Genomic DNA, 25529 nt, shown 5'->3' with positions numbered 1-25529 from the left:
TTGAAGAGAGATCGATCGAGACGAGTGCAAGAATAGAAGTGCAGAGTGCAGTGCAGCATGCTAGCAGCAGCTCGTGCATGCTGTCTTTCTCGCAGCTCGTATGTACATATGTGACAGTGATCATGGTGATGAGTCGCTGACAACAAAGTACAATGACTGTAGAAAATCATGGCAAAACAATATCGATGTACAGTACTATTCCACGCACTGGCATGAGTTGACGTTGTCGTGTCTACATTTGTAGTTGTGTTTGGCCGCGTGCTTTTTCTTCTTCTGAACCGCCCCGTCACTTCTCAAGCCGCATAGTAGCTGTGTTGGCGTGTTTACTTCCTTCAATCATTGCCATTCGGCATTCGCCTGGGTGGTTGTGCGCTGGTCGAGTCAGTGATAGTGCAACCGTGGTGGTGCTGTTGTCAATTTTTGGGCCTTCGCAAAAGCAACACTGCCCCGGCCGTGCAGTGCCTGACCTCATTATCAGAGCTACACTGATGACAGGGCAGCTAGCGGATTGCATTTTTTACTTCATGCCAAGCGCATCGCTAGCGTCTTTGTTTTCGTTCGCGGGCACAACAAATTATTATTTCAATGACATTGCTGTCGGCCGACAACAGCGGGTATTTCTAGATTTCTAGTTTCTATACGAGTCGGCCAGTGTCCGTGCTGCAAGTACTAGTAGTATTAGTAACTGCCTGTTGACGCTGGTTCCTGTGTCTGCTCGCCTGTTTTCCGCGTGGTGCTAGCAGCGGAAAGGACGCTGTCAGCCTACGCCGAAGACGAGAAGGAACAACAGTAACTGTTGCTGAAATTATTTTGGTGATGGCGGATCGCAGTCCCAGCTCTGACGGTGATACCCGCACGAGCCCTGACGGAGCTCAGTCTCACAGGAACCATGCACCAGACTCGTCGGAGTACGACTCGCAGCAGCGTCGACACAGTCGGAACTCGGCAGCGGAGCTAGCAGCTACTGCCGAAGAGGACGCGGAGCTTGTCGACTTCCTGACGACGCATGTCCTGCAGCAGTACGCGGACGCGCTGCGAGCCTCGGGAATTCGTAAGGTCGAGCATCTCGCTGATGTTCAGGAGACAGATTGTGAGGAGATGGGTATGACGAAGTTCGAGTCACGCCGCTTGCTACGCGTCTATGAGAAATGGAAGAAGCATAGAAAATCCACCATTCCGAAAAGATTGGTGAGTGACACTTCGCCCATGTGTGTGCGCGTGTTTGTGTGTGTGTGTGTGTATGTGCGTATGTATGTGTGTGTGTGTGTGTGTGTGTGTGTGTGTGTGTGTGTGTGTGTGCGTGTGTGTACTGGAACGTGTCTGTGTGCATGTCCAGGCGCGTGCATGCGTGTGTGTTTGTGTGCGCGTGTATGTGTGTTTTGCGCGTGTGTGTGTCCGTGTGTGCGTGTGTACATGAGATAATTCTAAGTGGTGCGTGGACCTATGCCATCTCAGCCATTCATCTGTCTGCTCGTTGCAACTGGTTTGAATGGCGGGGTGGGGGAGTGTGGCGAAGTCATAACGTGAGCTCTCGCCAAGCGCCAGTACAACATTGCAGTGTTAATAATCCCGGACCTGCTCCAGTCCTGCCCCCAAACTAGGTTGAACACCATCGGCACAGCATGTGCACTATACACATGGCCCGGCACACAGGCCTCACAATGCCACACAGTCAGACTTGAGGTGCTGTAGAGGCAGAAAGTTTCGTCGGTCAATAATTTTCGTCCAACTCCAAAGAAAGGGAGTTCGTCCTGTTGAAAATTTCGTCCGTGGATCACAAGAGTGTATTGAAAAGCTGGGCAAATCGACATTATCGCATTTCCCCGTAAGTTAGTACGTACTAACTTTCGAACTTAGCAGCCACATGAGTACTAACTTTCGGGGGTGGTACTATCTTTCGGGGAGTACTTTTTTATCGGGGGTAAATGACACGCAGTGGGAAACCTGCGCAACTCTAGTGTCCGTGCTTATGATTTATGTACTGTACGGTGTCTGTACATGTAGGACGGGTACGAACTTACTATCTTTCGGGGGGAACTGTCTTTCGGGGTGATAACCTCGGCAGTGGAAAGTGTATTTTTTATAGGGGGGTACTAAGTCATTGGGGAGAACTTACTTACGGGGAAATACGGTAGTTCGACATATTTAATTTAGCGCAAAAGCTCCTTGGACGAAAGAGACGAAATTATATTCCAGACGAATATTTCTGCTTTAAATAATATACAAAATAGTGACAACTACAACTCGAGAAATAACGCCGTCGGGTATAGCAACCTGGGGGGGGGGGGGGGGGGGGGGGTAAAAACTCGTGAATAGCGACATAATCCTCAGACCGAGGGATGAGTTGGCTGCATACTTTCAACAATTCACGAATACTGTAAATCAACAAATATTCGGCGCATATCTATTTTCGGCTGTTTTCAGCCTGGTCATGTTTGGCCGAAAATGTGTGTGTTTGTGGTACATGATGTGTGTGTGTGTGTGGTGCAGCTGAAATTTTGTTTTGCAAGGTTCAGTGTGACAGTGTATACAGGCGGCAGCAGTACAGGCTGAAAATTTGATGCGGCCGAAATGGGTTTTAGCCCTGGGAAGCCGAAACTGACTGGGTCGAAAATTTGTAGCCGTACAGTAACGACACATGGCCAGTAATCTACGAAAATCACCCTTTGGTGACTTTTTGGCAAAAATGAGTTTTTGCATGGAAAACAACCACACATCCATGCTGCTCAAAATACCAAAGTTTCAGGGCAGTCTGACCGCTCCTTGCGGATATATGAGGTGGTTTGTCTAGGACACTCCAGTGCAGAATTTGTGAAAATAGCCCAAATATTTGCTGATGTGTTCTGCTTTCGTAATGCTATTTTACAGGCAATGAGAGAAGAAAAATAACTACTGTTGACATGACAATGTCGACACAAGTCCAATTAGGGCTCTTCTGGCAGTGAAGCACCTGCTGCTAGCTCTGGGCAGGTAATATCTCTATTCTCCTCATGGCAGTGTTGTCGAATCTGCTTGTAGAGGTATTCTGCACGTTGGTTGGACAATCCTGCTGGCAGGATACTTGGAGGCGGACCAGCAGACAATAAGGAGGCGACATGAACAGTAGACTTCAGTACAGTAGTTGTGTGGTCATCCAGAGTGGTCTATCCCAACTGGACACTCTTGATTGTATGCTCTGTCGCGTCATGTGCATAAATAAACACAGCCTTGCACACTGCTGTTCCAGCAAAAGCATACTCAAACGTAATCCGACCTCTGACGCCAGCTTGGGCTGCCGCCACGTGATGAGACACTTCACCACGTCTCGCTAGAGCTTCCAGCTTTCCCAGCAAGCAGCACAAACTTTCGTTGCGTAGCTCCTAGCACGCTGCCAAGTAAGTTGCGAACGCGCAGGATGTCGTCAGGTGCGATGTTGGTGAAGCAGTTCGCACCCTGACACCCACAGCCTTTCTCAACGCGAGCGACAACGTCTTCAAGTGTTGACACAGTCGCAGCTTGACCTTTTCGCCTTCGCTTACTGGGACCACTTGCAGCTAGAGGCTGATCGGCCTGCGCTGGCGCCGCATCATCAAACTTTTCCTCCGCATCACTCTCTAGTGCTTCTGCCGTAGCGAGCTCAGCTGGCTCGTCGTCAGGACTATCATCTGACCACTCGATGTCGCTCCCAAAAATAAAAGATCATCGTCCAGGAGGGCAAAGTATCATCCACCGAGAAGCCTATAACGGTTTGAGCCAACGATCACCGCCTTCCACCTTCCGCCATCGTGACTATCCAAAGACAACCTGCTGTCAGAGTTTGCGCTTGGTCACGCTTCAGTGATCAATCTTTAATCTCGATTTTCTCGAAAAATTTACATCTCACCGAAGGGTGATTTTCGCAGATCGCCGGCCACATGGTTTTTTTGTGTCTAGTACTGTCTACTATGTGCTGTGTGTACAGACTACTATGTCCTGTGTGTACTTACAACGGATCTACAAGTTCGAGGAAACACTGGAAAAGCGGCGTAAAAGGAGAAAAACATAAATTTCAGAAGTTCCATCTCAACAGCCCTGGACTTTTGCAGGACATCCCGGGACCCCGGGACAAACACCCCCCCCCCCATTCCCTGGACTGCCCCGGGAAACCCTGAACGGTGTGGCATGTATGAACTCGCGGATCATGGACGGCATTCTAATTCTCCTGCACGCTCGAGGCTGGTTATTCGCACGGTTAACTGTGTGTGTGCTGTGTGCTTGTTCAGACTCGACAAGACAACATGTACTGGGCTGTACTGTGTGCTTGTTCAGACTCGACAAGACAACATGTACTGGGCTGTACCTGTTCGGGCGCGGGACGGAATCTCTCTACCTGCAGATATACATGTGTACAAGAGTCCATAACCCCCAGAGTGTGCAACGCCACCCAAATCTCCGTCACGACTCGTTTTCAACATTATGGCATTTCATGTAGCTGCGCGTGCAGGCCGCGACATTCGCTACATGAAAATGACGTAATGTGGAAAACGAGTCGTGACAAGACCCTATCGCGCGTTGCACACTCTGGGGGTTATGGACTCTTGATGTGTACATATACGGGGCTACTGTTTGTGCAAAAGTAAAGTGCACACGTCCGTGTTACAACCGGCTTTACAATTGAATTGGGTTGAGAAACACAACCAGCTTAGGAAGTTTCGCTTGTGCCAGGCCCCCACCATGCCTGTGATACCAGGGTGGCGGATGCAGCGCCTAACCGCGAGGGCGAGGTGGTAACTCTCACAACCAATGCCCGACAAGGGGGGGGGGGGGGGGGGGGCGAGCCTCGTTCGCTGCATCCATGTTACCCTCGTGGGTGCGTCGCTATATTTACAGTTGTGTGTGTGTGTGTGTGTGCATGTTTACGTGTCTGTGTACATGTCTGTGTACATGTATGTGTGTTTGTGCATGTGTGTGTGTGTGTGTGTGTATGCATGTGGGTGCCCTCGCGTATGTCTGTGCGTGTGTGTGTGCACGTGTACCTACACATGCCCTTGCAGGTACGTATGCTGGGCGGTAGCAGTTCTGCCTCCGGTGCACACGGAGGTACAGCGTGCAAAGGCAAGACATCAGCGACGGCAGGACAGGTGAGTTAGTAGTTAGCACGGCAGCTGAAGCGTGCACACCCTACTCTAGTTGCCACTCCAGGGCTGCCACTTGCTCCAATTTTTCGGAAATCGTCCGATTTTTGACCGCCTGTCGGACAAACCGACCGATTTTGTTCCCAAAGAGGGACAACCGATTGTTTTATTTTTAGCGCTTTTTAGTAGTCCAGTTGGCAATTCGGCGCTTCCAGGTCGCATTTGGCCAGTCATTGTACATGTACATGTACATGTAGCTGTAAAATGCACGCGTTCTTGCGTGTGTGTGGACAGTTAAACATGTGTTCTGGGGCCCCAACAGCAAGCCATTTTCCTAAAAAAAATCACAAGGGGGACAGCCCCGGACCCCGTCAGATTTTTCTCCCTCCACGTGTGGCAGCCCTGCACTCGTACATTGTACAGTAGAACCTGTCAAGGCGACCACCTGTCCTTGAAGACCACTGAACCCAGGACCAAAAGATGCTATTTCCAGTCAAATGACCCTCGATAAGGAGACCACCTGGTAACAGAGACCACATTGCGAAGGTCCCTTGAGCGGTCATCTTAGACAGCTGTTTCACTGTATTTTTCCTAAAGCCTCCTACCCCCCCCCCCCCCTGCCCCCACCCCCGGGCATACTGCATGCTGAGCAACTTCCCAGACTCGTCACTCGCACAGTGTAGTGTATATACATCACATGTATTACTTGGCTGTCTTGCGCCGGTCTGGTGGCTTTGTAATTCACTAATGCATTTCATGCTTGCTGTCGTGTTGTTTTCCGGATTTGATTTCCCCGCAACGTGGATGTTTTCGTCCGACAGGCAACGTCCGAATCGCCAGCACCCGTTGCCAACGTCTGCCTGATCCACCCTCAGGAGCTGCTCATCACACAGCCGCTGGGCAAGGGGTCCTTCGGAACCGTCAACCAGGCGGTCTGGACGATGGCGGACGGCGTGAAGGTAATGCCTGTTTGTAATGTGGAGGCGGTTGACTTACCAAAATATCTTGAGTATTATGACCAACATGCGCCGAGAGTTTTATTAGTTTGGAGTGAGCGTGTTTAAAACGCAGTGGACATTCAACTGAACGAACGGTATTACCGCGCCAAGCGAATGTGACACAGCGTGTGTGTGTGTGTGTGTGTGTGTGTGTGTGTGGGTGTGGGTGTGTGTGTGGGTGGGTGGGTGCGTGCGTGTGTGTGTGGGTGCGTGCGTGCGTGCGTGTCTGTGTGCGTGTGTCTGTGTATGTCTGTGTCTGTGTGTGTCTGTGTATGTCTGTGTCTGTCTGTGTCTGTCTGTGTATGTGTCTGGCTGTGCTCACATGCCTGTACGTGGATGTGTGCTTTCACCTGACTTCGTCGCCTTTGTTGATCTTATCCCGTGGCGGTGTTGTCTGTAGCGCACGGTGGCGGTGAAGACCCTGGATGCGAGTAAGGATAAACAGCTGGCATCGCGGTTCATCAAGGAAGCCAACATCCTTCATCAGGTCTCCTCCCATCCACACATCATTCAGCTGCTTGGCATCGGCATTGATTCGCTCATGCTGGTCAGTTTGCCAGCGTGTGCTTGCTTTTAGAGAGTCGGGGATGTTGTCTGCGGTGCATTGATTCGAAGTTGTTTACGGCAATCAAGATTTTGTTTGCCGGCTACCCCCCCCCCCCCCCCCCCTCCCCAAACACATAAGTACAGTACTGAAGGATGCTGTGTAAAATCCCCAGTGGCCGCACACAGGCCCATGCAAGCAGCCAGGTGCACACAACACGGCGATTGGGTTTACGTGAATTTGTTTTGTTCGATTTCCTTCTTCGTCGGCTTAATTTACGGATGCACTAGCAGTGTGACTTCGTTGCATGACCTCATGGTATGACGTCATACAGTAAAACCTGGTGTAAGCGACCTCTGTGTTTAGCGACCACCTGCTCTTAACGACCTTTTTTTTTCCATCCACCGACATTTCTACACAGACACTGTGGGACCTGGTTCTAAAGACCACCTGGCTTTAACGACCGCTTGTGCTTGCACCGTCGGGTGGTCGCTTAAACCAGGTTTTACTGTAGTATGACCCATGGTATGTAGGCCTTTCCGGATTATGTGTTTGCATATTTTTGCATTTTGGGGGTCAAAATGCATTTTGTCCATTTTGACCCACTTTGGGCCAGGGAGTCGTAAAATACCGGTATTTTACGACTCCCTGCAAGCGATAGGTACTAGGTACTTCACCATGTTCACGATCACCATGAATGATCACCATGGTGCCAAATGTCACGCGACTAGCTGTCGCCATTTTGTTACCATGGCAACGGTGGCATTTTTTGTGCTTTTTGGGTAAATTTTTGCATTTTCTTTAGAAAAAAATTTGATTTATAGGGGTTTTTCAAAACACTTTCCATTTCCATTTTAGACCAAGAAAAAACGCATAATCCGGAAAAGCCTAATGGTATGACATCATTGAATGACTCATTGTATGACCTCATTGCATTACCTCATGATATGACCAATGGCCATAGGTCATGGTATGTCATCATAGTATGACCTCATTGCATGACCTCATTGTATATCCTCGTGGTATTACCCCAATTATCTCACAGGTAACGGAGCTAGCACCGGAAGGCTCTCTGCTCTCCAAGCTGCGACAGCGTCCGATGCCCTACAGCGTGATGCGCCTGTACCTGTTTGCCGAGCAAGTGGCCGACGCCATGGTCTATCTGGAGAGGAAGGGCTTGGTGCATCGAGATCTCGCCGCCAGGAATGTTCTCCTGATGGATGGCGAGACGGTCAGTACTGCACCCTGCTTTGTTTCTTGTTTTTTTTTTTTTTTTAATTTGTGCTATTTTACTGGTTCACCGGATAAATACAGTCAGACCTCGCTTAAAGGGGCACTCCGGCTTCATTTTCGACGCCGAGTTTTCGATGCCAAGACGAAGGTAGGTGAAAGAGAAGACCCCTCGAACAAGAACGAGTCTCCAGAAGCGATCGAGTCGAGCAGGAAGACGACTTTTTGAATTTCGCCGAGCGAGCGCTGATGACGTAATGAGGGATTAGCTTGCCAGTGGAAATGCATCTGCGCACATACATTTCACATACTTTTTGGCCAATTTTCAATCGAAGAGGAGGTTGTTTTCTATGTTCTCTCAACGTCGTGAGCGATCCCGTCTTCTATACCCTTCCAGGTACCCTGAAGGTCCTCCAGAGGAGAATTTATCTCCAGCGAAGCGTTGTTGATCCGCTAAATTCGTCTCGAGACATATTCACCCAGTGCAGTGCTGATAAATGTAGAATGTTGAATCTGTGATAATTGTCTACGATGGAGAGAGAGGTTGATAGCCGCTGTCGCAGGGAAAGTGAAGCTGCTGGAAGTAACAACGGGGAGCTTGTTAGCATCACATGTGCATCCAGACTTCAAAGCAGCTTGACGGAATCGGGGAGTACTGACTATTTGTCTCGCCCTCAGTTTAGTGAATTTTATGACCAGAAAATTATTCGATCAGGATCCCTTCTAGAAGATGTGTAGTACAGGTGATTTCTGAACTTGACGATATGGACACCGACCAGTAGACCTACCAACAACGTGTACCTGCAGGAAATTCACCCAAGGCTATTGCTATCCTCTTCAGTGGCTGTTGTTTTTTAGTAAAAATATGTTCACTTCTCTCAACATACTCCTGCATGGCAGCAAGAAGGTGCGCTATGGAATTCAACGCCACAATCTTCGCCCAGCTGTGGATGAAGCATGGTCAAGTCATGGCAGTACATATACTTGAAACAGATGAGAAATTGAAGTTCATTTGTGATGGGAAGTTTGACAGCCCCAGTGACCGAGTCAAGCAATGTCTTTTGCCGTGGCACAAATTGCTGAAGAATCCGAGATGGTCTTGGAACTATGCACATGGACAGATACTACCAGAAATAATGGTGGCATGAACCATTGTGGAATGGGACAGCTCACGGAGAATACTGGAATAGCTCAAGTATCTCTAAGTGATTGTAAATCCTGTTCTGGCTGATAGCTTCAGCCTGCTGCGCCCGTCAATGTACAATGATGGGAACATGCATTTCTGTTTTCTACATATTTGCCGGCTACTGTACTGTGGTATTACAGTTGCAGGTCCCTTATATAAAAAATATGTTCAACCCCCTCCCACATACCCACATTATAAAAATGAACTAACAATTTCACTGTTGGACTCGCAGGCGGCTAGAGAGCAAAGGATTAATTTATAGCAAAGAAAAGGACCAGGGAACTACACGTAAATTAGTTACGCTATAATGTCCACGAACAATTTAACTGTATTTGAAATAATTTTGTTTGATACCCTGAGAACTCTGAAACTTCGGAGCACTGTGGATTATATGTGGATACAACATTTATGGAAGGAAAAGTGGAATAATTTCTAACACATTGTTCAAATAATTATAGCACTGAATTGTTGAAATTGTGAGCACATTCCAATCAGCACTCTACATATGTATAAGCGGTGGAAATCGTTAGGAATAGGTCGTGAGTTGTCAGAGTGCTCCAGTATATGAGAGAATGTTTTGTTTGTCTAATCGACGGCTCGTTTGAAGCCAGAGTTGTTTGACTTGTTTCGGTCGACTTGATTCTAGATAGTAGTCGAAGGAGTACTATGAAGTACACACCACACGTTGTCCGTAAGGTATCTCGTGAGAATTCTGTCGGTACACATCAGGTATCAGCTTGGAAAGATGGATCCTCTCTGTTTCTTGAAAGCCTGTCTAGTTGGACTGTGGCTCCAGCGATTCCCTTCTCAGAGCAGATACCATACCCAATACTGTCAATGCATATTGGACAGACCTGTATGCACAACAGAAATAGTGGAGAGAAATCTCTCAGCTCATGAACACGTCAGTGAAGTTTGAACTGCCGCTGTTTGTGGCCATTAGTATAAACCTATCGACTATAAGAATAATGTGCAAACAAACTTCTATAACCACAGCTGGGGCCATGGAATTATAAACTTAGGGAACTGCCAATTCTGGTCTGAGTTGCATTCGAGGCCTGCAATTCATGATGGCTATCGTATGTTGCATTGACCAGAGATCATATTATAAAACTTCCATGCCACATTGAAACATGCACCACTTTCGAGTACTTAGGTATCCCCCACCAAATGGGCATTCGTTCTCGGGGTGGCAGGCGTCACTATTCGTTATGCCTGGATCAGATTTCATTGACCCCAACTGTCATGAAGAATCATTTTTACTTTGACTGGATTTCAGTACAAGTTGTAGAACTGCAGAATCAATTTCGTTGTATTTGGGCAACCATTTGAATTTCACTACAAACGCTCTATTGGGAAAATAGAATTTTTTTATAAAATGCATGTCCAAATTCCACATCCACCCAAATCGGAATACTTGATCACGTATTCAGTACTACACGGAATGTTTAGAAAACGCCGGGGAATAGGAATTTGCTAACGAGAACTCCAGGCCAGGGTACTAGCATACGAACAAAACAAGATAAAAACTCACCAGTGTACTTGTAGTAATTCATGTCGGTGTAATATTCACGATAAGCACCGAGGCACCCTCCGATTTGGTCAAGCTGCTTTGAAGTCTGGTTGTTCAGGTGATACAAACGGGCTTCCCGTTGTTACTTCCAGCAGCTTCACTCTCCCTGCGACAGCGGCTATCAGCCTCTCTCTCCATCGTCAACAATTATCACAGATTCAACATTCTACATTTATCAGCACTGCACTGGGTGAATATGTCTCGAGACGAATTTAGCGGATCAACAACGCTTCGCTGGAGATAAATTCTCCTCTGGAGGACCTTCAGGGTACCTGGAAGGGTATAGAAGACGGGATCGCTCACGACGTTGAGAGAACATAGAAAACAACCTCCTCTTCGATTGAAAATTGGCCAAAAAGTATGTGAAATGTATGTGCGCAGATGCATTTCCACTGGCAAGCTAATCCCTCATTACGTCATCAGCGCTCGCTCGGCGAAATTCAAAAAGTCGTCTTCCTGCTCGACTCGATCGCTTCTGGAGACTCGTTCTTGTTCGAGGGGTCTTCTCTTTCACCTACCTTCGTCTTGGCATCGAAAACTCGGCGTCGAAAATGAAGCCGGAGTGCCCCTTTAACCGCCTTCATCATTTTGCGAGAACTGTGGCAATACGCCCAGTGAGAAGGCAGATTTTGCCTGTGCTTCTGGTGAAGTAAAATAAAGCTAAACAAACAAACAAACAAACCGCACACATCCGTTTTCCACGGAAACATACGGATGGGCGAGGGAACCGGATAATCGAACACACCTACTGTATGTATGCATGACTGACATTATGCTGTAAATCGGTAACCAAGGATTTTCTTCCCGATGGCGAGGGATCCGGATAAATGAGGACCGGATAAGCGAGGTCTGACTGCATACCTTTCTGCAGTCTATCCATACATCTTTGCAACACTGCAAACGGTCTCTGAGCTCCACCAATCACTGAAAGAAAAAGAGATGATCATCCGAATTGTTTCGGGCAAGGCCCATCTTCAGGATTGGTGTAGGCCAGATATCGTTTGGAGAGTGTTGTGAAGATGTATGGTTGTAGTGGATGGCTACAGTGGAGTCTTTGCATTTTACTGAGAAATGTATTTCTGCTGTCTAGTCGAGCCAAATATCTAAAAACTCTAGGTAAAAGATTACTAGTATAATTTTATGGTCTGTAGGGTGGGTATCACTCTGCGTAGTGCTCATTTACCGTTGTGTTGGTCATTTGGTGCTGGTACTGCCGGCTAGAGTACATAAGTCCTAAGGACTTGTCAGTTTGAGCACTCCAGCAAGGTATACGTTTGCTGGTTTAAATCTGGCTTTGGAAATTTTATTTTTCATTGCTGTCAGGTTCGGCCTCATTTTCTCTGTGCTGCGCTGATGAGTCCACAGAGGACGAAACAGTTCAGTCCGCAGATTGAGTAACCCCCAAAGGATGTGTGCAACGGTACCGACATGTGTGTTGTGTCCACTGTCTTGTCCTGCGCACAGGCCAAGATCAGTGACTTTGGTTTGAGTCGCATGGCAGCCAGTGAGCTGACGACCGTGAACAGAACCTACACTTCACCAGTGCCAGTGGCATGGTAAGACTTAGGGTGTGTTTACACGACAACGCTGGACCATTTTTGCGTTTTCGATCCCGCAAAGTTGTATGCGTTTTCGGGAGTTAACACGAAAACGCTGCAGCGTTTTCGGGTGTTTACACGAGAACGCTCTGCGTGCACGGACATGCAGTCCACAAGTGCCGTACTGTTGAATTTTGGGCGCGCAAATACGCTCTCCTATCCAGGTCCCGTTTCTGCAGTAAATACCACTGCACCAATTATTTCTCTACTTTCGAACGGTGCAGTAGATGAGCGTGTAGGATGGCCAAGTGATCGCAGGTTTGGACTGCAAAGAGTGCGCAGAGAATGGCTACAGCGATCATCCTTCTTTTGTGGGCCTCCAGTGAAGAGCTCCAAATCGGGGGCATGCGGGTTGCACCCAGAGAACAACGGAACGTACAGTACATGTAGGCAATACGCGAGGATGGAGTTAGTAAAGAACGCCGCACGAGGATGGCCTTGTGAGCGTGATGAAATTATTTCTAATAATCCAGCACACAAAAATACGTCTCTCAGCTCTTTCTATTTTTCCGCCATTGCCGTAGCCATGGCACAGAAACGATGAGGTTTCGTTTTCGCTGTTTACACGGTTGGAATCCGGGAAAAAATAGGTGCTTTTCCAGATTCTTACACCTTGGTGAGCGTTTTTAATATTTTGTTCCGTTTCGCGCTTGCGTTTCTTCCGTTTTCGTGTACTGTCGTGTAAACGGAAGGCCAAAACGCAAAAATATTCTTGCGTTTTCGCTGGCAGCGTTATCGTGTAAATGCACCCTTAGACTTCACACTAGCCGCGTGTCTGCTATTCATGACATCGTAGTGATGTAATGCTTGCCATGTATGATGTCATATTGATGATGCAATGCTTGCTGTGCATGATGTCTTATTGATGCAATGCTTCCTATGCATGATGTCATATTGATGCAATGCTTCCTATGCATGATGTCATACTGATATCATGCTTACTTTGCATGATGTCATACTGATGTCATACTGATGTCATACTGATATCATGCTTGTTTTGTAGCTGCATGCTGTAAGTCTACAAATTTTCGGCATCTTCGAATCCCCCCCCCCGGCCAAAAACACATGTTGGCCGCCTTCAAATTTCAGCTTGTACTTTTTTCTTTTTTACTAAAAGCCATGTGGTGCATAATGCAATGGGAACATGCAGCGGCCATGGTGGTGCACAATGCAATGGGAACATGCAGCAGCCATGGTGGTGCATAATGCAATGGGAACATGCAGCAGCCATGGTGGTGCACTGGTGGGGGCCAACTGCTGCTCCCTGCCTACAATGTAACACTGGACCTTGCAAAACAAAATTTCAGCCGCAACAAATTGTCGGCCAGAAACGCCCGGGCCAGAAATAGCTGAAAATATATATGCGCCGAATATTTTGTTGACTTTGTGTGTGTATGTGTATGTCTATGTGCGTGCATGTGTATATGTATGTGTACGTGCATCACTGTCCGCTTCACTGGACAGGACTGCACCCGAGGCGGTGGCACACAATCGCTTCAGTCACAAAAGCGATGTCTGGAGTTACGCCGTTACCACGTGGGAAATGTTTAGCGAGGGACTGAAGCCCTACGAGGGAAAGCAGATGTTTGAGGTACGTGTGTGTGTGCGTGTGTATGTGCATGTGTGTGTGTGTGTGTGTGTGTGTGTGTGTGTGTGGGTGTGTGTGTGTGTGTATGTGCATGTGTGTGTGTGTGTGTGTGTGTGTGTGTGTGTGTGTGTGCGCGCACTTGTGTGTGTGTGTGTGTGTGTATGTGTGTGTGTGTGTGTGTGTGTGTGTGTGTGTGTGTGTGCGCGCACTTGTGTGTGTGTGTGTGTGTGTGTGTGTGTGTGTGTGCGTGTGCGCGTGTGTGTGATGAAGTTATATATTTACCGGGACCTTGGAACAGTTTCTTGCTGGGTTTTACGTTTGCACACAGATTTGTGTGGAGATATTCTTCCATCGTCAACCTTCAATGGAGTCGTTTCCTTTTGTGGGTTTTCCGTATGCAAACACAGATTGTCAGCATGGTGCAACCACCGACCAATTATCGCTTGCCCCGTCCCAAACTGTGCTCACCGCAAACGTACGATCTGCTCAGACTCTGCTGGCACGAGAACCCGGACAAGCGGCCGGACTTTCGCCTCCTCAAGGACCTCATTCAGTCGGTAAGTCTGGGCTGCCGTGCGTTTGTACTGTATTATTATTTTGTGTACGTGGTGTTTGTGCATGCGCGTGTTGCTGTGGTGTGAAAAGCAGTTTTCGCCTTGAGTTCCTCTTGCCCAGTTGTGTTTACGGCGTCTTGTAGCTAATCGTCTTCCAAATGTAAATATTAAATACCTCGTCGTCTTGTCTAAGTGTGGAGATGGCACGGGGCTGGGAGCAGGGGAGTAAAATCCTCAGACAACATACGATAGTCGCGGTGGTGTTGTAAGTAAACTGAAGTTGTTGGTGTATCCGCGTCGCCACCGGTAATTGTGCTGAGAAACACGGCCAGCTTGGGAAGTTTGCACACTGTGTCGGGCCACCACCAAGGGGGGGGGGGGGGGGGGGGAGTTACGCCTGTGTGGCAGATGCCGTGCTTAGCGGCAAGACCAAGGGAGGCTCACAGGCAAGTGCCCTATGGTGGGGGAGGGGGGGGGGGTCTCCTTAGCGGCATCCATGTCAGGGGCGTTGGAAGGTATGTTAGTGTGGTACGGTCAGCCATCTGAAGTACTATTTACTCCTGGGGGGGGGGGGCTGAGGCGAAAATTTTGGAAATTTAGAGCCCAAACCAGTGAATTTTATTGATTCACGGGGTACTTGGGGCAAATAGTGGTACGGTCAATTTTTTATTTTGCATTGTATTCTATTATCTGTACTTGGGCATTCCCAACAGACCCGAAGGTCTTCTTACAGGGTACCCAAGATGAATGATAAGTTGCTTGCTGCCCATTCAGCCTGAATGCTCCCGTGGGCTTTGCCAGCCATCTTCTTGTGCGAAGAGGCCGAATCTCTTTATACAAGTACTTGCTGCGGTTGTAGCTCAAGCCACTTTTTGCCTGTGGTGGCGGCAGGCCAGAAACTTGAATTGTCGGAACACTTGACCGAAAAATGCTGTGCTCGACTTCTTCAGCTTTCAGAGACTGCCTGACTCTCATAATTCCAGGGAAGTCTCTGCTGAAGGTGAAGTGGTGCAGCTTACGGATACCCTTGATGGCCTTGAAATCATCGCTCGGCGAGCCAGTTGTCCTAACAGAACCAAGCATCGTCAGCATCCGACAGCAGATGACTCGCGTTGCACGCAGCCCTGCCATTGACCACTGCAGCTAGCTGGTCAAAGGTGTAGACGTCGTTACGATGGTAGCTCTGCTTCAGTAGCCCGAAGCAGCCATCCACCAAGCAGCGGGCATGGCCTGCTGCCATGAACGAAAGTGATATTTTGTCATGCACTTCGCGCATGACTCTCCAAGAGAGATATGCGATGACTGATTTGTTTTTATTTTGCCCTCCGCAGTTGTTGGCATGGAGGACACACTTTTTTTCATGGAGGCCATAAGTTTCAAAGTAGTGATGAAGAAGGGAGATTACAGAATTTGGGGCCATGGCTCTTCTTCCCATCAGGACCGATTGTCTGGGCTTCGTCAATTAGATAGTTCATCTGCTTGGGCAATGCCTCGTTATTGATGCCAGTTATCTGCACCTTTCTTGGGGTCTTGAAACATATGGCCGGGCCCAATCTGCCTGGCGAATTTGGGCAGTGCAACATTCTGTGCGAAATCAAACGTATAGTGCATGCTTACCAAGTCACGCGAACACAGACGGATGGTCGGCAGACCCAAGTCCCGGGTTGCAAGTTAGTTCACTGTGCACGGTCACACTGTACTGGACGGTAATACTCTCGCTCGCGTCCTGCGGCGTGGACATGTTCCTGTAGGGCCTCGCATGCCGCCATGCTGTCAGCTTTGCCGCGCGACTCCGTCACTGCACGTCTCGGGGACCCGCACGTCTGACGTACGTATGTGCGCGGAGTCATGAATATGTAGTTAGGGAAGCATGCAGGCCAAATGGAGCGGACGCTAGCATAGCCTACTCCCTTCAAGCCATAATCAGTGCACGACTCAACGTACGACTTGTGTACACGGAGATAACCCTGGCTTGCTGGCAGGTACGTCGGCGGCGTCCCAGCACGACCATGCAGAGGACCTGGATGCGGGATACCATAATTCTCCGCATGCGCCTTAATGAACTCTGCTACAACTTTCACGGTTTCGTACTGTAATGCGTGTTTCGGTTTGCGGCCAGCACTGATTACCATGCACCCTTGCCCACACGTCCATTCTCCTTCGCGTGCTTCTTCAGATTCTTCAGTGCCCTGTGGCCAATACCGTATAAATACTTCGAAGTACTCAAATGCACCTGGGCACAAATTGGCTGGTGCCGAAAATTATGATTCCCGGCAGGTGTCCCTCTCCCTGGCCTGGCCAAGACGGGTTGTCCCAGGACTTCTGATGGAATACAGCACACCGATAATCATAAGCTCACCAACTCCATCGTCTAGGTCTTGCATGCCGAGTTGATGCGCTTCCACATCTCCCGGTTCGAATTTCAGTAAACAATTTTAATTGCATCCAGACTAACACTGCGGAACTGGTGCAGGGTTTGCGTCATCAGCAGGTGCTGCTTCCGCCTCAGCGAAAGCTGCGACTGCATACTTGCCACCCATACCAGTTTTCCCGGTATACTACCGGAAACTTTGAACTAGAGTACTAGTAGCTACCGGCATACCGGGGATTTTTGACTTTGGTCGAAAAACTACCGGTATTGGCACTGAACCACGAGTGTTCGAAAAAAGGTTGTTTTGTGGTGTGACAAGGGCACATGCAGCCCTCCATTTCACAGAATACGCAAAATACTCAAATATTGCCCAAAAAACGAGAAAATGGGCGAAATTGGCGAAAGCCAGTAAAATAAGGGAAATGAGAGAAATAAGGGAAACTGGGGGTGTGACTAAGGGATTTGCTTTGGCTGGGTTGGCAAGTATGCGACCGGTGCAGCTGCTACTGCTGCGATGGGCTCCGCTGGTGGTGGCTCCTGTTGGAGAACTCCTGCAAGGCTCAATAGCATCTTCACTGTCGACACCGACGTCGAGATAGTGGTCATCCTCGTTCGCTTCGTCTTCGCTTTCCGCCATAACTGCAACAGCGCATGTTTCCTCAAAAGACGTCTGCGCTCCGCCAGGTTCATCAGACTGTCCGTACACTTCGTCAGTCATCTTATCGAGGACGGAGGCACGAACCTCGTCCGCCATGAAAACCTCTTGGAGCTTGCCATTACCAGGATATCTCGATCGCCACAACAGAGCAAGCTTTCACATTGACAACAGCTGATGCGCAAGAAGAATGGAAAGAATCATCGAGGCGCGTTCTTCACACTTGGATAACTCCACCGTAACTTGGCCGATTTTGCTCAAATAATGACTGAGTTCAAGCTCTGAACCTCAGCTCCCAGAACATCGCATGAGTCATGCCATAAATAGGGCTTGAAAGTGATGACGTCAAAACGGCCAGGGAGTAGTAAGTTGACATCAGATTTCTATTTTTGGATCCACTAAGGTGTGACTTTGCTATTGCCTAAGTATGTGGGTGCATAGCAACCCACTCATGTCGCATGCAGGTGTGACTTTTATTTCGCCACCAGTTGTAACCCCGCCCCCAGTAGCCAAATCAGTCAGTTTCACTGGCTACATCACCATGCTGTGGGTAAGACCGCTTGAAATGTGCTTGGATCCATACAAAAACTAGATCCAAGTGGATCCAGTTTTTGAATTTTTGAAATTGTTGCTATGCTGTGACGTAGCACTTTCAAGTCCTATTGCCCGGGGCCGCCACGGTTGGGGGGGGGGGGGGGGGGGGCGTTTACGTGATGTCCTGCGCGACGCCCAAAAATCAACACGTGTGCAGTCAGCTGACTTTGAGTGCGTTTTACTCTGTTTCGCTCTGGACTGGATAAGGTCTATTTTCTCATCCGATGGCTCACTTTGTACCTGTACAGTCAGACGTCGCATAACCGCACACATCCGTTTGCCACAAAAATATCCGGATAGGCGAGGGAACCGGATAATCGAACACACATACTGTATGTATGCATGGCATGTGCTGTAAATTGGTAACCAATGATTTTCTTCCGGATGGCGAGGGATCCGGATAAACGAGGTCTGACTGTAGTAGGATACGCTTGGCCATGGTAAACCTGTCCGAACTTCATTTAACCTGGCCTGTGTGTATCATGCTTTATGTGTATTCATGTGTGCATACCGTACTCGCGTGAATAGTGCCCTAGTCTCCAAGAGCCAGTGAAAAATAAAGCCCCTTCTTGAATAGTGCCCCCCCCCCCCCCCCCCGGTCTCGTAACCAAGCCCATGTGCAAGTTTGGTGTTCTTTTGCTAATGTTCTTGGCCATTGCTTTGCACTGGTGTTTTCAGGAACAAAATCGCAGGTCTTGTTCTCGTTTCTGTGGAGTCGTGAGCGTTTACAGTACACTTTAGGCTCTGTTTTTCTTTGTTTTATGCTGGATGACGCAAATGTACCAGCAATGAAAACATAGTGCCCTCTCTTGAATAGTGCCCTCTCTTGAATAGTGCCCTCTCTTGAATAGTGCCCTCTCTTGAATAGTGCCCTCTCTTGAAAACTGCCCTCTCTTGAATAGTGCCCTCTCTTGAATAGTGCCCTCTCTTGAATAGTGCCCTCTCTTGAATAGTGCCCTCTCTTGAATAGTGCCTCATCTGTGATGGGCATTGAACAAATAGTGCCCCAGGGTCACTAATCGCGCGAGTACGGTATATGTGCAGGGGCGTCACACACGGTACGACCACTACGACCATGGTCGTACCACTTTTCGTCCAGGATGGTCCACCCAATTCATCCGAAAAAGCAATAAAAAAATTCAAGGATCTTCGGACTTGTACAAAACATCGCAACTGTTACTTTCATTTCAAGGAGCATACAGACTTGATGCCTAGCACTAGCAGCTACGCCCAAGACTCCAGGCGGCTATCCATTACGATAGGCGGTTGGAGTCACGGTTAGAGATAACCAGACGATGGATTCCTCACGGACGCATTCACTGCAAACTTGACGGAAACAGAGCTGAGCTGGCGGCGATCACTGGGTCCAGAACTAAAATTTTCCAAGATCTACCATGTTACTATGGCGATCAGCACGTCAAGAGACACTACATGTATGTCACTTGTCAGCTACAACATAATAATTATATTCTTTCCACAACGACACCTACCTAGTACCTCTGGCTCCTGACGATCTACTGCAAGCGGATTCGAAAATGCATTACACCCGCGAACGCAGCGCTTGTCAACAGAAAAGGGAAGCGCTTCATTCTCCGAAGCTGAAAAGTGTTTGGACTGCTGCTCCATGGCGGCAGAATATTCTGCAGCTGTTCACCGACACGACCCGCTTCACCTATATTATAACGATTTACGATCGTTTCGTTCCCCGAGTTTTCTGGTAGCAGCAACAAGAATTTCGTCCGCGACGACAGGACGAAAGTCTCTCGCAAACTAAAGTCCTGTTGCCACGAAGACAGAGAAGATTCCGCAAGCGCTTTCTTCTGCTTCCATTGTTGTAGCTCTCATGTCCACTGGCAGATCTTTCAATCCCACCGAACAAAAACAAAGGATCTTCTTCTCTCTCTAAAAACAACTAAAATAATTACTTCGCGACTGCCCAGGCCGGACGTGTACATAGTGTACGCGACGCGGCAGACTTTTGCAGGACACGACATACGTTTTTGCATAGCCGCTGGCGCTAGACCGCGCAGCACGCTTGTACTTCGAATTTTGCGATTTTTTCGAGGGCAATGGCCCTGAATCATTGAATGGGTTCCATTTGCCTTGCTTGGCTACCTACGATGTACAGAAAATACCAAAAATCCATGAGAAGTATGTTTTTGGAGCTGGAGTGGGGTTGTCGAATAAGTGCTAGGGGAACCCTCCTTTGCGGCTGTAGAGCGCTAAAAGGTGGCCTGTTAGCCGAAAAATCCTTATTTTTTTCTTCGGGGGACACCCCCGGACCCCCGGTCGTACCACTCCCAGCCACCCTGTGACGCCCCTGATGTGTGTATGCGTGTATGCGTCTGTGTGTGTGTGTGTGTGTGTGTGTATGCGTGTATGCGTCTGTGTGTGTGTGTGTGTGTGTATGTGTGTATGCGTCTGTGTGTGTGTGTGTGTGTGTGTGTGTGTGTGTGTGTGTGTGTGTGTGTGTGTGTGTGTGTGTGTGTGCATGTATGTGTGTGTGTGCATGTATGTGTGTGTGTGCATGTATGTGTGTGTATGTGTCTGTGTGTGTACCGGTATGTATGTGTGTGTGTGTGTGTGTTCTTGCACGTACATACGTGTATACACTGCAGAGTCGTCCACCGGTTGGCAAGGTGGTGAGCAGTCACAAACCGGGACGTGTTGGTTGCGAGGGAGAACTAGCTCTGACCAAGGGAGAAACGGTGGTGATCATTGATCGCAGGTTGGTTGTACCGGATGCGGCTTCTTCTTTAACCCGTTGTATGCTGGTCTGTTTCCCCGATAAACTGGCACTCCAGCGCATGGACTCTCCTGGTGGAGTTTGGGCGCACTGCTCCGAACGAAATTGATTCTCGTTTCAGTTTATCTGGATGGAATTTCATCATCCTGGGCTTGTTGGAAAGATCAGGACCAAGCGAATCCACCCTGGAAGTTCTCAGCTCCATAGCCCGTAAATACGTCATCCGCACGCAAAGGGTTAAGCTGTTCACGGTGACTCCCTTGATTTAGGCTGAGGCCTGTGGAAAATCCGTAAATGCAAATACGAAAATACTTTCAGCGCCGCGCAGTAAGTATTCAAGTGTGTTGTATTGTAGGAGTTACTGTGTGCATGATGTCATGATGTCATGATGTCATGATGTCATGATGTCATGATGTCATGATGTCATGATGTCATGATGTCATGGTTGTGAGTGAGCAGGTTTGCTTTCCAGTGTTAAGGATTTGTATAGGGTGAGTCAGCTGGAATGGATTGACTTGCTGGAATGGATTGACTTGCTGGAATGGATTGACTTGCTGGAATGGATTAACATTCACAGGTGTTCTAGATATTAAGTTGTCGCTGGGTTCAGAGCTAGGTGTATTCGTAGTGGAGTTTACCCTTGCATACACCTCATGACTTCCTACTCACTGTCTTCTTTTTCTCTCTCTCTCTCTCTCTCTCTCTCTCTCTCTCTCTCTCTCTCTCTCTCTCTCTCTCTCTCTCTCTCTCTCTCTCTCTCTCTCTCTCTCTCTCTCTCTCTCTCTCTCTCTCTCTCTCTCTCTCTCTCTCTCTCTCTCTCTCTCTCTCTCTCAACCCCCCCCCCCCATCTCTCTCTCTCTCTCTCTCTCCCCCCCCCCCTTCTCTCTCTCTCTCTCTCTCTCTCTCTCTCTCTCTCTCTCTCTCTCTCTCTCTCTCTCTCTCTCTCTCTCTCTCTCTCTCTCTCTCTCTCTCTCTCTCTCTCTCTCTCTCTCTCTCTCTTTCTCTCTCACACACACACACACACACACACACACACACACACACGCACACTCACTCACTCACTCTATTTCCTCTCCTCCTCCTCCTGTTGTCAGCGATGCTACGGCATATTTTGGCCAGAACTCTCAGCTGAAGACGGGGACTTTCCCTGCGGGACGTGTGCACATACAACAGCAGGACACGGAGAGTGCCGCCTCTGGCAAGAGCAAACTGTCCAGCGGAAGCCCAGCTGCTGTGTCAGCGCCTGCTGCCGCAGCGGCCATCGGCACACTCATCGATCTGCCCACGCCCGTGTCGCCGCCGCTCGATCCGTACGATGACGTCATCGTGACGCCGTCGGGCAATGTCGTGCAAGGTTAGTGAGCAGGGGACATTCTGCACCGGGGTGGCATTAAAATTCGTAGTACCGTAACTAAAAAACCTAGCGACTAGTCGTAAATCGTGAGGTTGCGCACAAGGTGTGAACTGATTCGTAATAGGTCGTCGCGGGTACGAAGAGTCAAGACAGTGAGTTGTAAAATTATCAGTATTTTAGTACGAGACGAAAAATATTTTCGTAGATCTGCTCTGTTTCGACAGCGTTTGGACGAATCTTCGTAGCGGCTTTCGTTACTTGAACCCGGAGGGTCAATATCTTACGATTTTTTGTTGTGCGCAACCTCTCTAATTTATCTGGATAACTACCCGGTTGCATTCAAGGTGTTTTGCAATTGAAGAGTCAGTGTGTAGCTGATTGGTTGGGAGTAAGCTCGTGCCGTGTTTTGCATGTGTCCACGTGCAGGACACCCAGCGGTGGCAATAACAGACGCGGACTTCTTCGGGCTGAGTCCCGTACGCGTCACACCGTCCAACGCCAGCACCGCAAGCAGCTCCAACGCCACCTTCAGCGCAGCCGGTGGAGCTCTTAACGTAACCTCGGCGACGGCTTCTGTCGGCCCGTCGGACGGATACATGAACATGGCGGCGACTGCGGCTCCGAAGCGTTCTGCAGCACCGCAGTCACCGCCATTGCCCACGTCCGACTACGCCAATGCCGATCTGGCCGCGGCGCACTTGGCCAGCCCCTCGGCAGCCAAGCCCCTGGCACCGGCGCGTCCCCTGCGCCCGCCCAACAGCCGTCCGTCCGGGTACCTGGTGCCGCGCGACATGACGGAGAACGCACGGCGGGAGAGTCCCTCGCCCACCTCGCTCGGCAACGGTAGTGGCTCGTCGTCCAATGCTCCCAGTCCGTCTGCTCTAACAAACAGTGGCAGCAGCAGCTGCGGAAATGCTGGCACAGCTGCCGTCAGAAGTACTGGACATGTGCCCCCGGTGGTAAAGAGCACCGCAACTGTCCGAGATCGGCCTGTTCCAGCCGCTAGGCAGTCTTCGGGCATGTCAGTCACCGTGGCAACTGTTGCACAGACAGCCGGCGACGCCACGCAGCCCTACGCAATGCTGTCCACCGACCGCGTACCGAGAAAGGTGAGCCGCATCATTTTTCTCCTCTCCTTTCCCTCTCTGTCTGTCTGTATATCTGTGTTTCTGTCTGTCTGTCTGTCTGAAGATGACATGAATTTGTTGAAAAAATAAAAAAAAAAAAGGACAGAGAAAGTGTTTTAACTCCGAGTTTCACGCACTAAGCGATAATCAGAAAACAGTAATGAGAAATCTGGATCAGTATTGGTTTTTATACCCACAAAGCAAAGTGTTAATGACTGCATCGTGGCGCAAATCTAAATTTGAACTTGTTGAAATGTTAATACGTGACTCAGTATCAAGTCTTGCTTCTGTTTTCCTGTTTGGAAATCCACGGGTGTATACACTAACTCGATGTGGTAGCAGCAGCAATGGTGGGTGATGTTTATTGTGCACGGTGGCATATGTTACGTGATCAGTCTCCTATTCAGGTATCGCAAATCTGTCTTTGCCGGCAACTAGCGGCTCTAAGTAGTGATGGGTTTTCGACTTTTGTACAAGACCTGGATACCAAAGTGTAGCTCTGTAGGCTTCGATTGTTAATCAGCATGTGTGCATGGTGTATGTTTGTGTATGTGTGCGTGTGTGCGTGTGTGTGTGTGTGTGTGTGTGTGTGTGTGTGTGTGTGTGTGTGTGTGTGTGTGTTGGTATGTGTGCGTGTGTGTGCGTGTGTGTGTGTGTGTATTCGTGTGCCCATACGCACATGCGTGTGTGTTGCTGTATACATTACTCGCTATGGCATCAGCTGCTCCGAAAGCTCGCCATGGACCTGCCGTTGCTTCATACACCTCGGGACACCTTCCCAGCCGAAGCAAGCGGCCACCTCGGCCTCACCGAACACGTCCGCAGCCGCAACCGGTGGCTCCGCACAGTCTGGCAATCTCTATGAGAGTATCTCACAAGGATTTCCACCACCGCAGACACAACACGACAGACAACATCAGGAACCAGCTACGTCGCCGGCCTACCACAACTCCGAGATCTTCGGTCGCGGCGGACCACCTGTGCCCGCGAACCAATCTCACGCGGCGACCCCTTCGACAGCCTCCCATCTCCCGAAGGCAGGCGGTGCAGGTCGTCCTCTAACGGTTTCGACCGCATTCTCCCCGACTGCTACCCTTCCCTCAGACACGAGCTCCATCGTAATGGTGAGTTTGTAGCGCAGAGGAATGAAGATCATCCGTACAACATTGCCGGGATAAGTAGCTCTGCAGGAAACCCTGTGCGTGGGATGTGCTGTGTTGCTGCAGGCAATCTCAGGGCCCAGTCTATCGGTTCCAGTTCTTGGAACCGATAGACTGGGCCCTGGGAGTCATAGGTTGTGTGTGTGGGATGGGGGGGGGGGCATGCGTGTGTGTGAACTGTGAGGTTTTTAGCATTGGAGTGTGACCAGTGTTGAGCACGGGTCATCATCCCCTGTAATGATACATGCTTGGCAGTACGGTATTGTCCGGAGTTAGTCATTAGCCGCTCTTTAGGTACCAGCAGTTCACCCAAGATAGTCCGTGCGGTTTGTTGTGGTGTATTATTATGACGTGGGTGAACGTGTTTGAAACTACCCGACAGCTTTATACCACGATGGTCGAATCAGTTGTAATAAATAGTAGTGTTGAAACGATCTCACCGGATACTCGTTAGCTCGCTCGCCAGAAACTCGGCTCGTTTGTGCAGCCAGCTCGTTTGCACTAACGAACACCATACACCGTACTCTGTACACATGGCAGTACATATCGACCGGAGAGTCGTAAAATATTTTACGACTCCCTGGTCGATCGAGAGTCCAGTCCCGCGCAAAGTGAAAATCACTCGCAGTTACAGTGACTGTATGCCTGCACGGCACTTGAGTTGTTTCAGTTGTCGTTGCAGCTTTGGTGGGCTCTAGTGATGTCTTGTTCCGCATCTGCTGACCTGACGCAGGATATTCTTCGGTCACCTCTCCATTCGAGTGAAAGTTTCGCTCAGTCGTTTGGAAGTTTTCTCCCGCAATGCAGCGAAGACCAGGGCTACTTGCAATCTTTGCAAAACGGTCTATTCTTACAAAGGCTACTCGACGACGGCGCTGAAAAGACATCTCGACACCAAACAGCAGTCCGAAGTGAAGCAGCAGCAACCCCAAATGCCGGCGGTGATAATTTGAACCAGCTGAAAAAAATCGGACTAAGAAATTTTTTTATTCAAAAAATCATATTTGCCACATCAATGAAACTCGTTAGCTCGCTCGATAGCTTGCTCGTTAGTGGAACTGATCGCTCGTTTGTTATAGATACGCTCGTTTCAACACTAATAAATAGGGTAGATGTCTTTAATTCGTGTGACGAAAAATCTGGATGCGCCCTATACTC

At 49.1% G+C, this 25529-nt stretch overlaps 1 protein-coding gene and 1 long non-coding RNA gene across 2 annotated transcripts in view; one reads left to right on the top strand and one right to left on the bottom strand.

Annotated features, from left to right (window-relative positions):
* LOC135826373 (uncharacterized) overlaps nt 1–11159 on the bottom strand; it is a 73349-nt gene extending 62190 nt beyond the window's left edge. Inside the window, exons 1-2 of the long non-coding RNA XR_010555270.1 lie at nt 10586–11159; nt 9335–9905 (exon numbers count right to left, since the gene is read on the bottom strand). This is a non-coding gene — a long non-coding RNA (uncharacterized LOC135826373). The remainder of the gene's footprint in view (nt 1–9334; nt 9906–10585) is intronic.
* Nucleotides 222–24487, top strand: LOC135826372 (activated Cdc42 kinase-like). The gene is made up of 12 exons (XM_065338985.1): nt 222–1188; nt 5013–5099; nt 5915–6052; nt 6492–6638; nt 7681–7866; nt 12089–12180; nt 13687–13813; nt 14218–14367; nt 20603–20712; nt 21825–22084; nt 22511–23193; nt 23933–24487. Exons 1-12 carry the CDS (start codon nt 817–819, stop codon nt 24074–24076), a joined length of 2496 nt encoding a protein of 831 aa, XP_065195057.1. The 5' UTR covers nt 222–816; the 3' UTR covers nt 24077–24487.
* Nucleotides 24488–25529: the final 1042 nt, after the last annotated feature.

Source organism: Sycon ciliatum, chromosome 10 (assembly GCF_964019385.1).
Source record: "Sycon ciliatum chromosome 10, ocSycCili1.1, whole genome shotgun sequence".
Lineage (NCBI taxonomy): Eukaryota > Metazoa > Porifera > Calcarea > Leucosolenida > Sycettidae > Sycon > Sycon ciliatum.
This window is presented reverse-complemented; position numbering and strand designations above follow the sequence as displayed.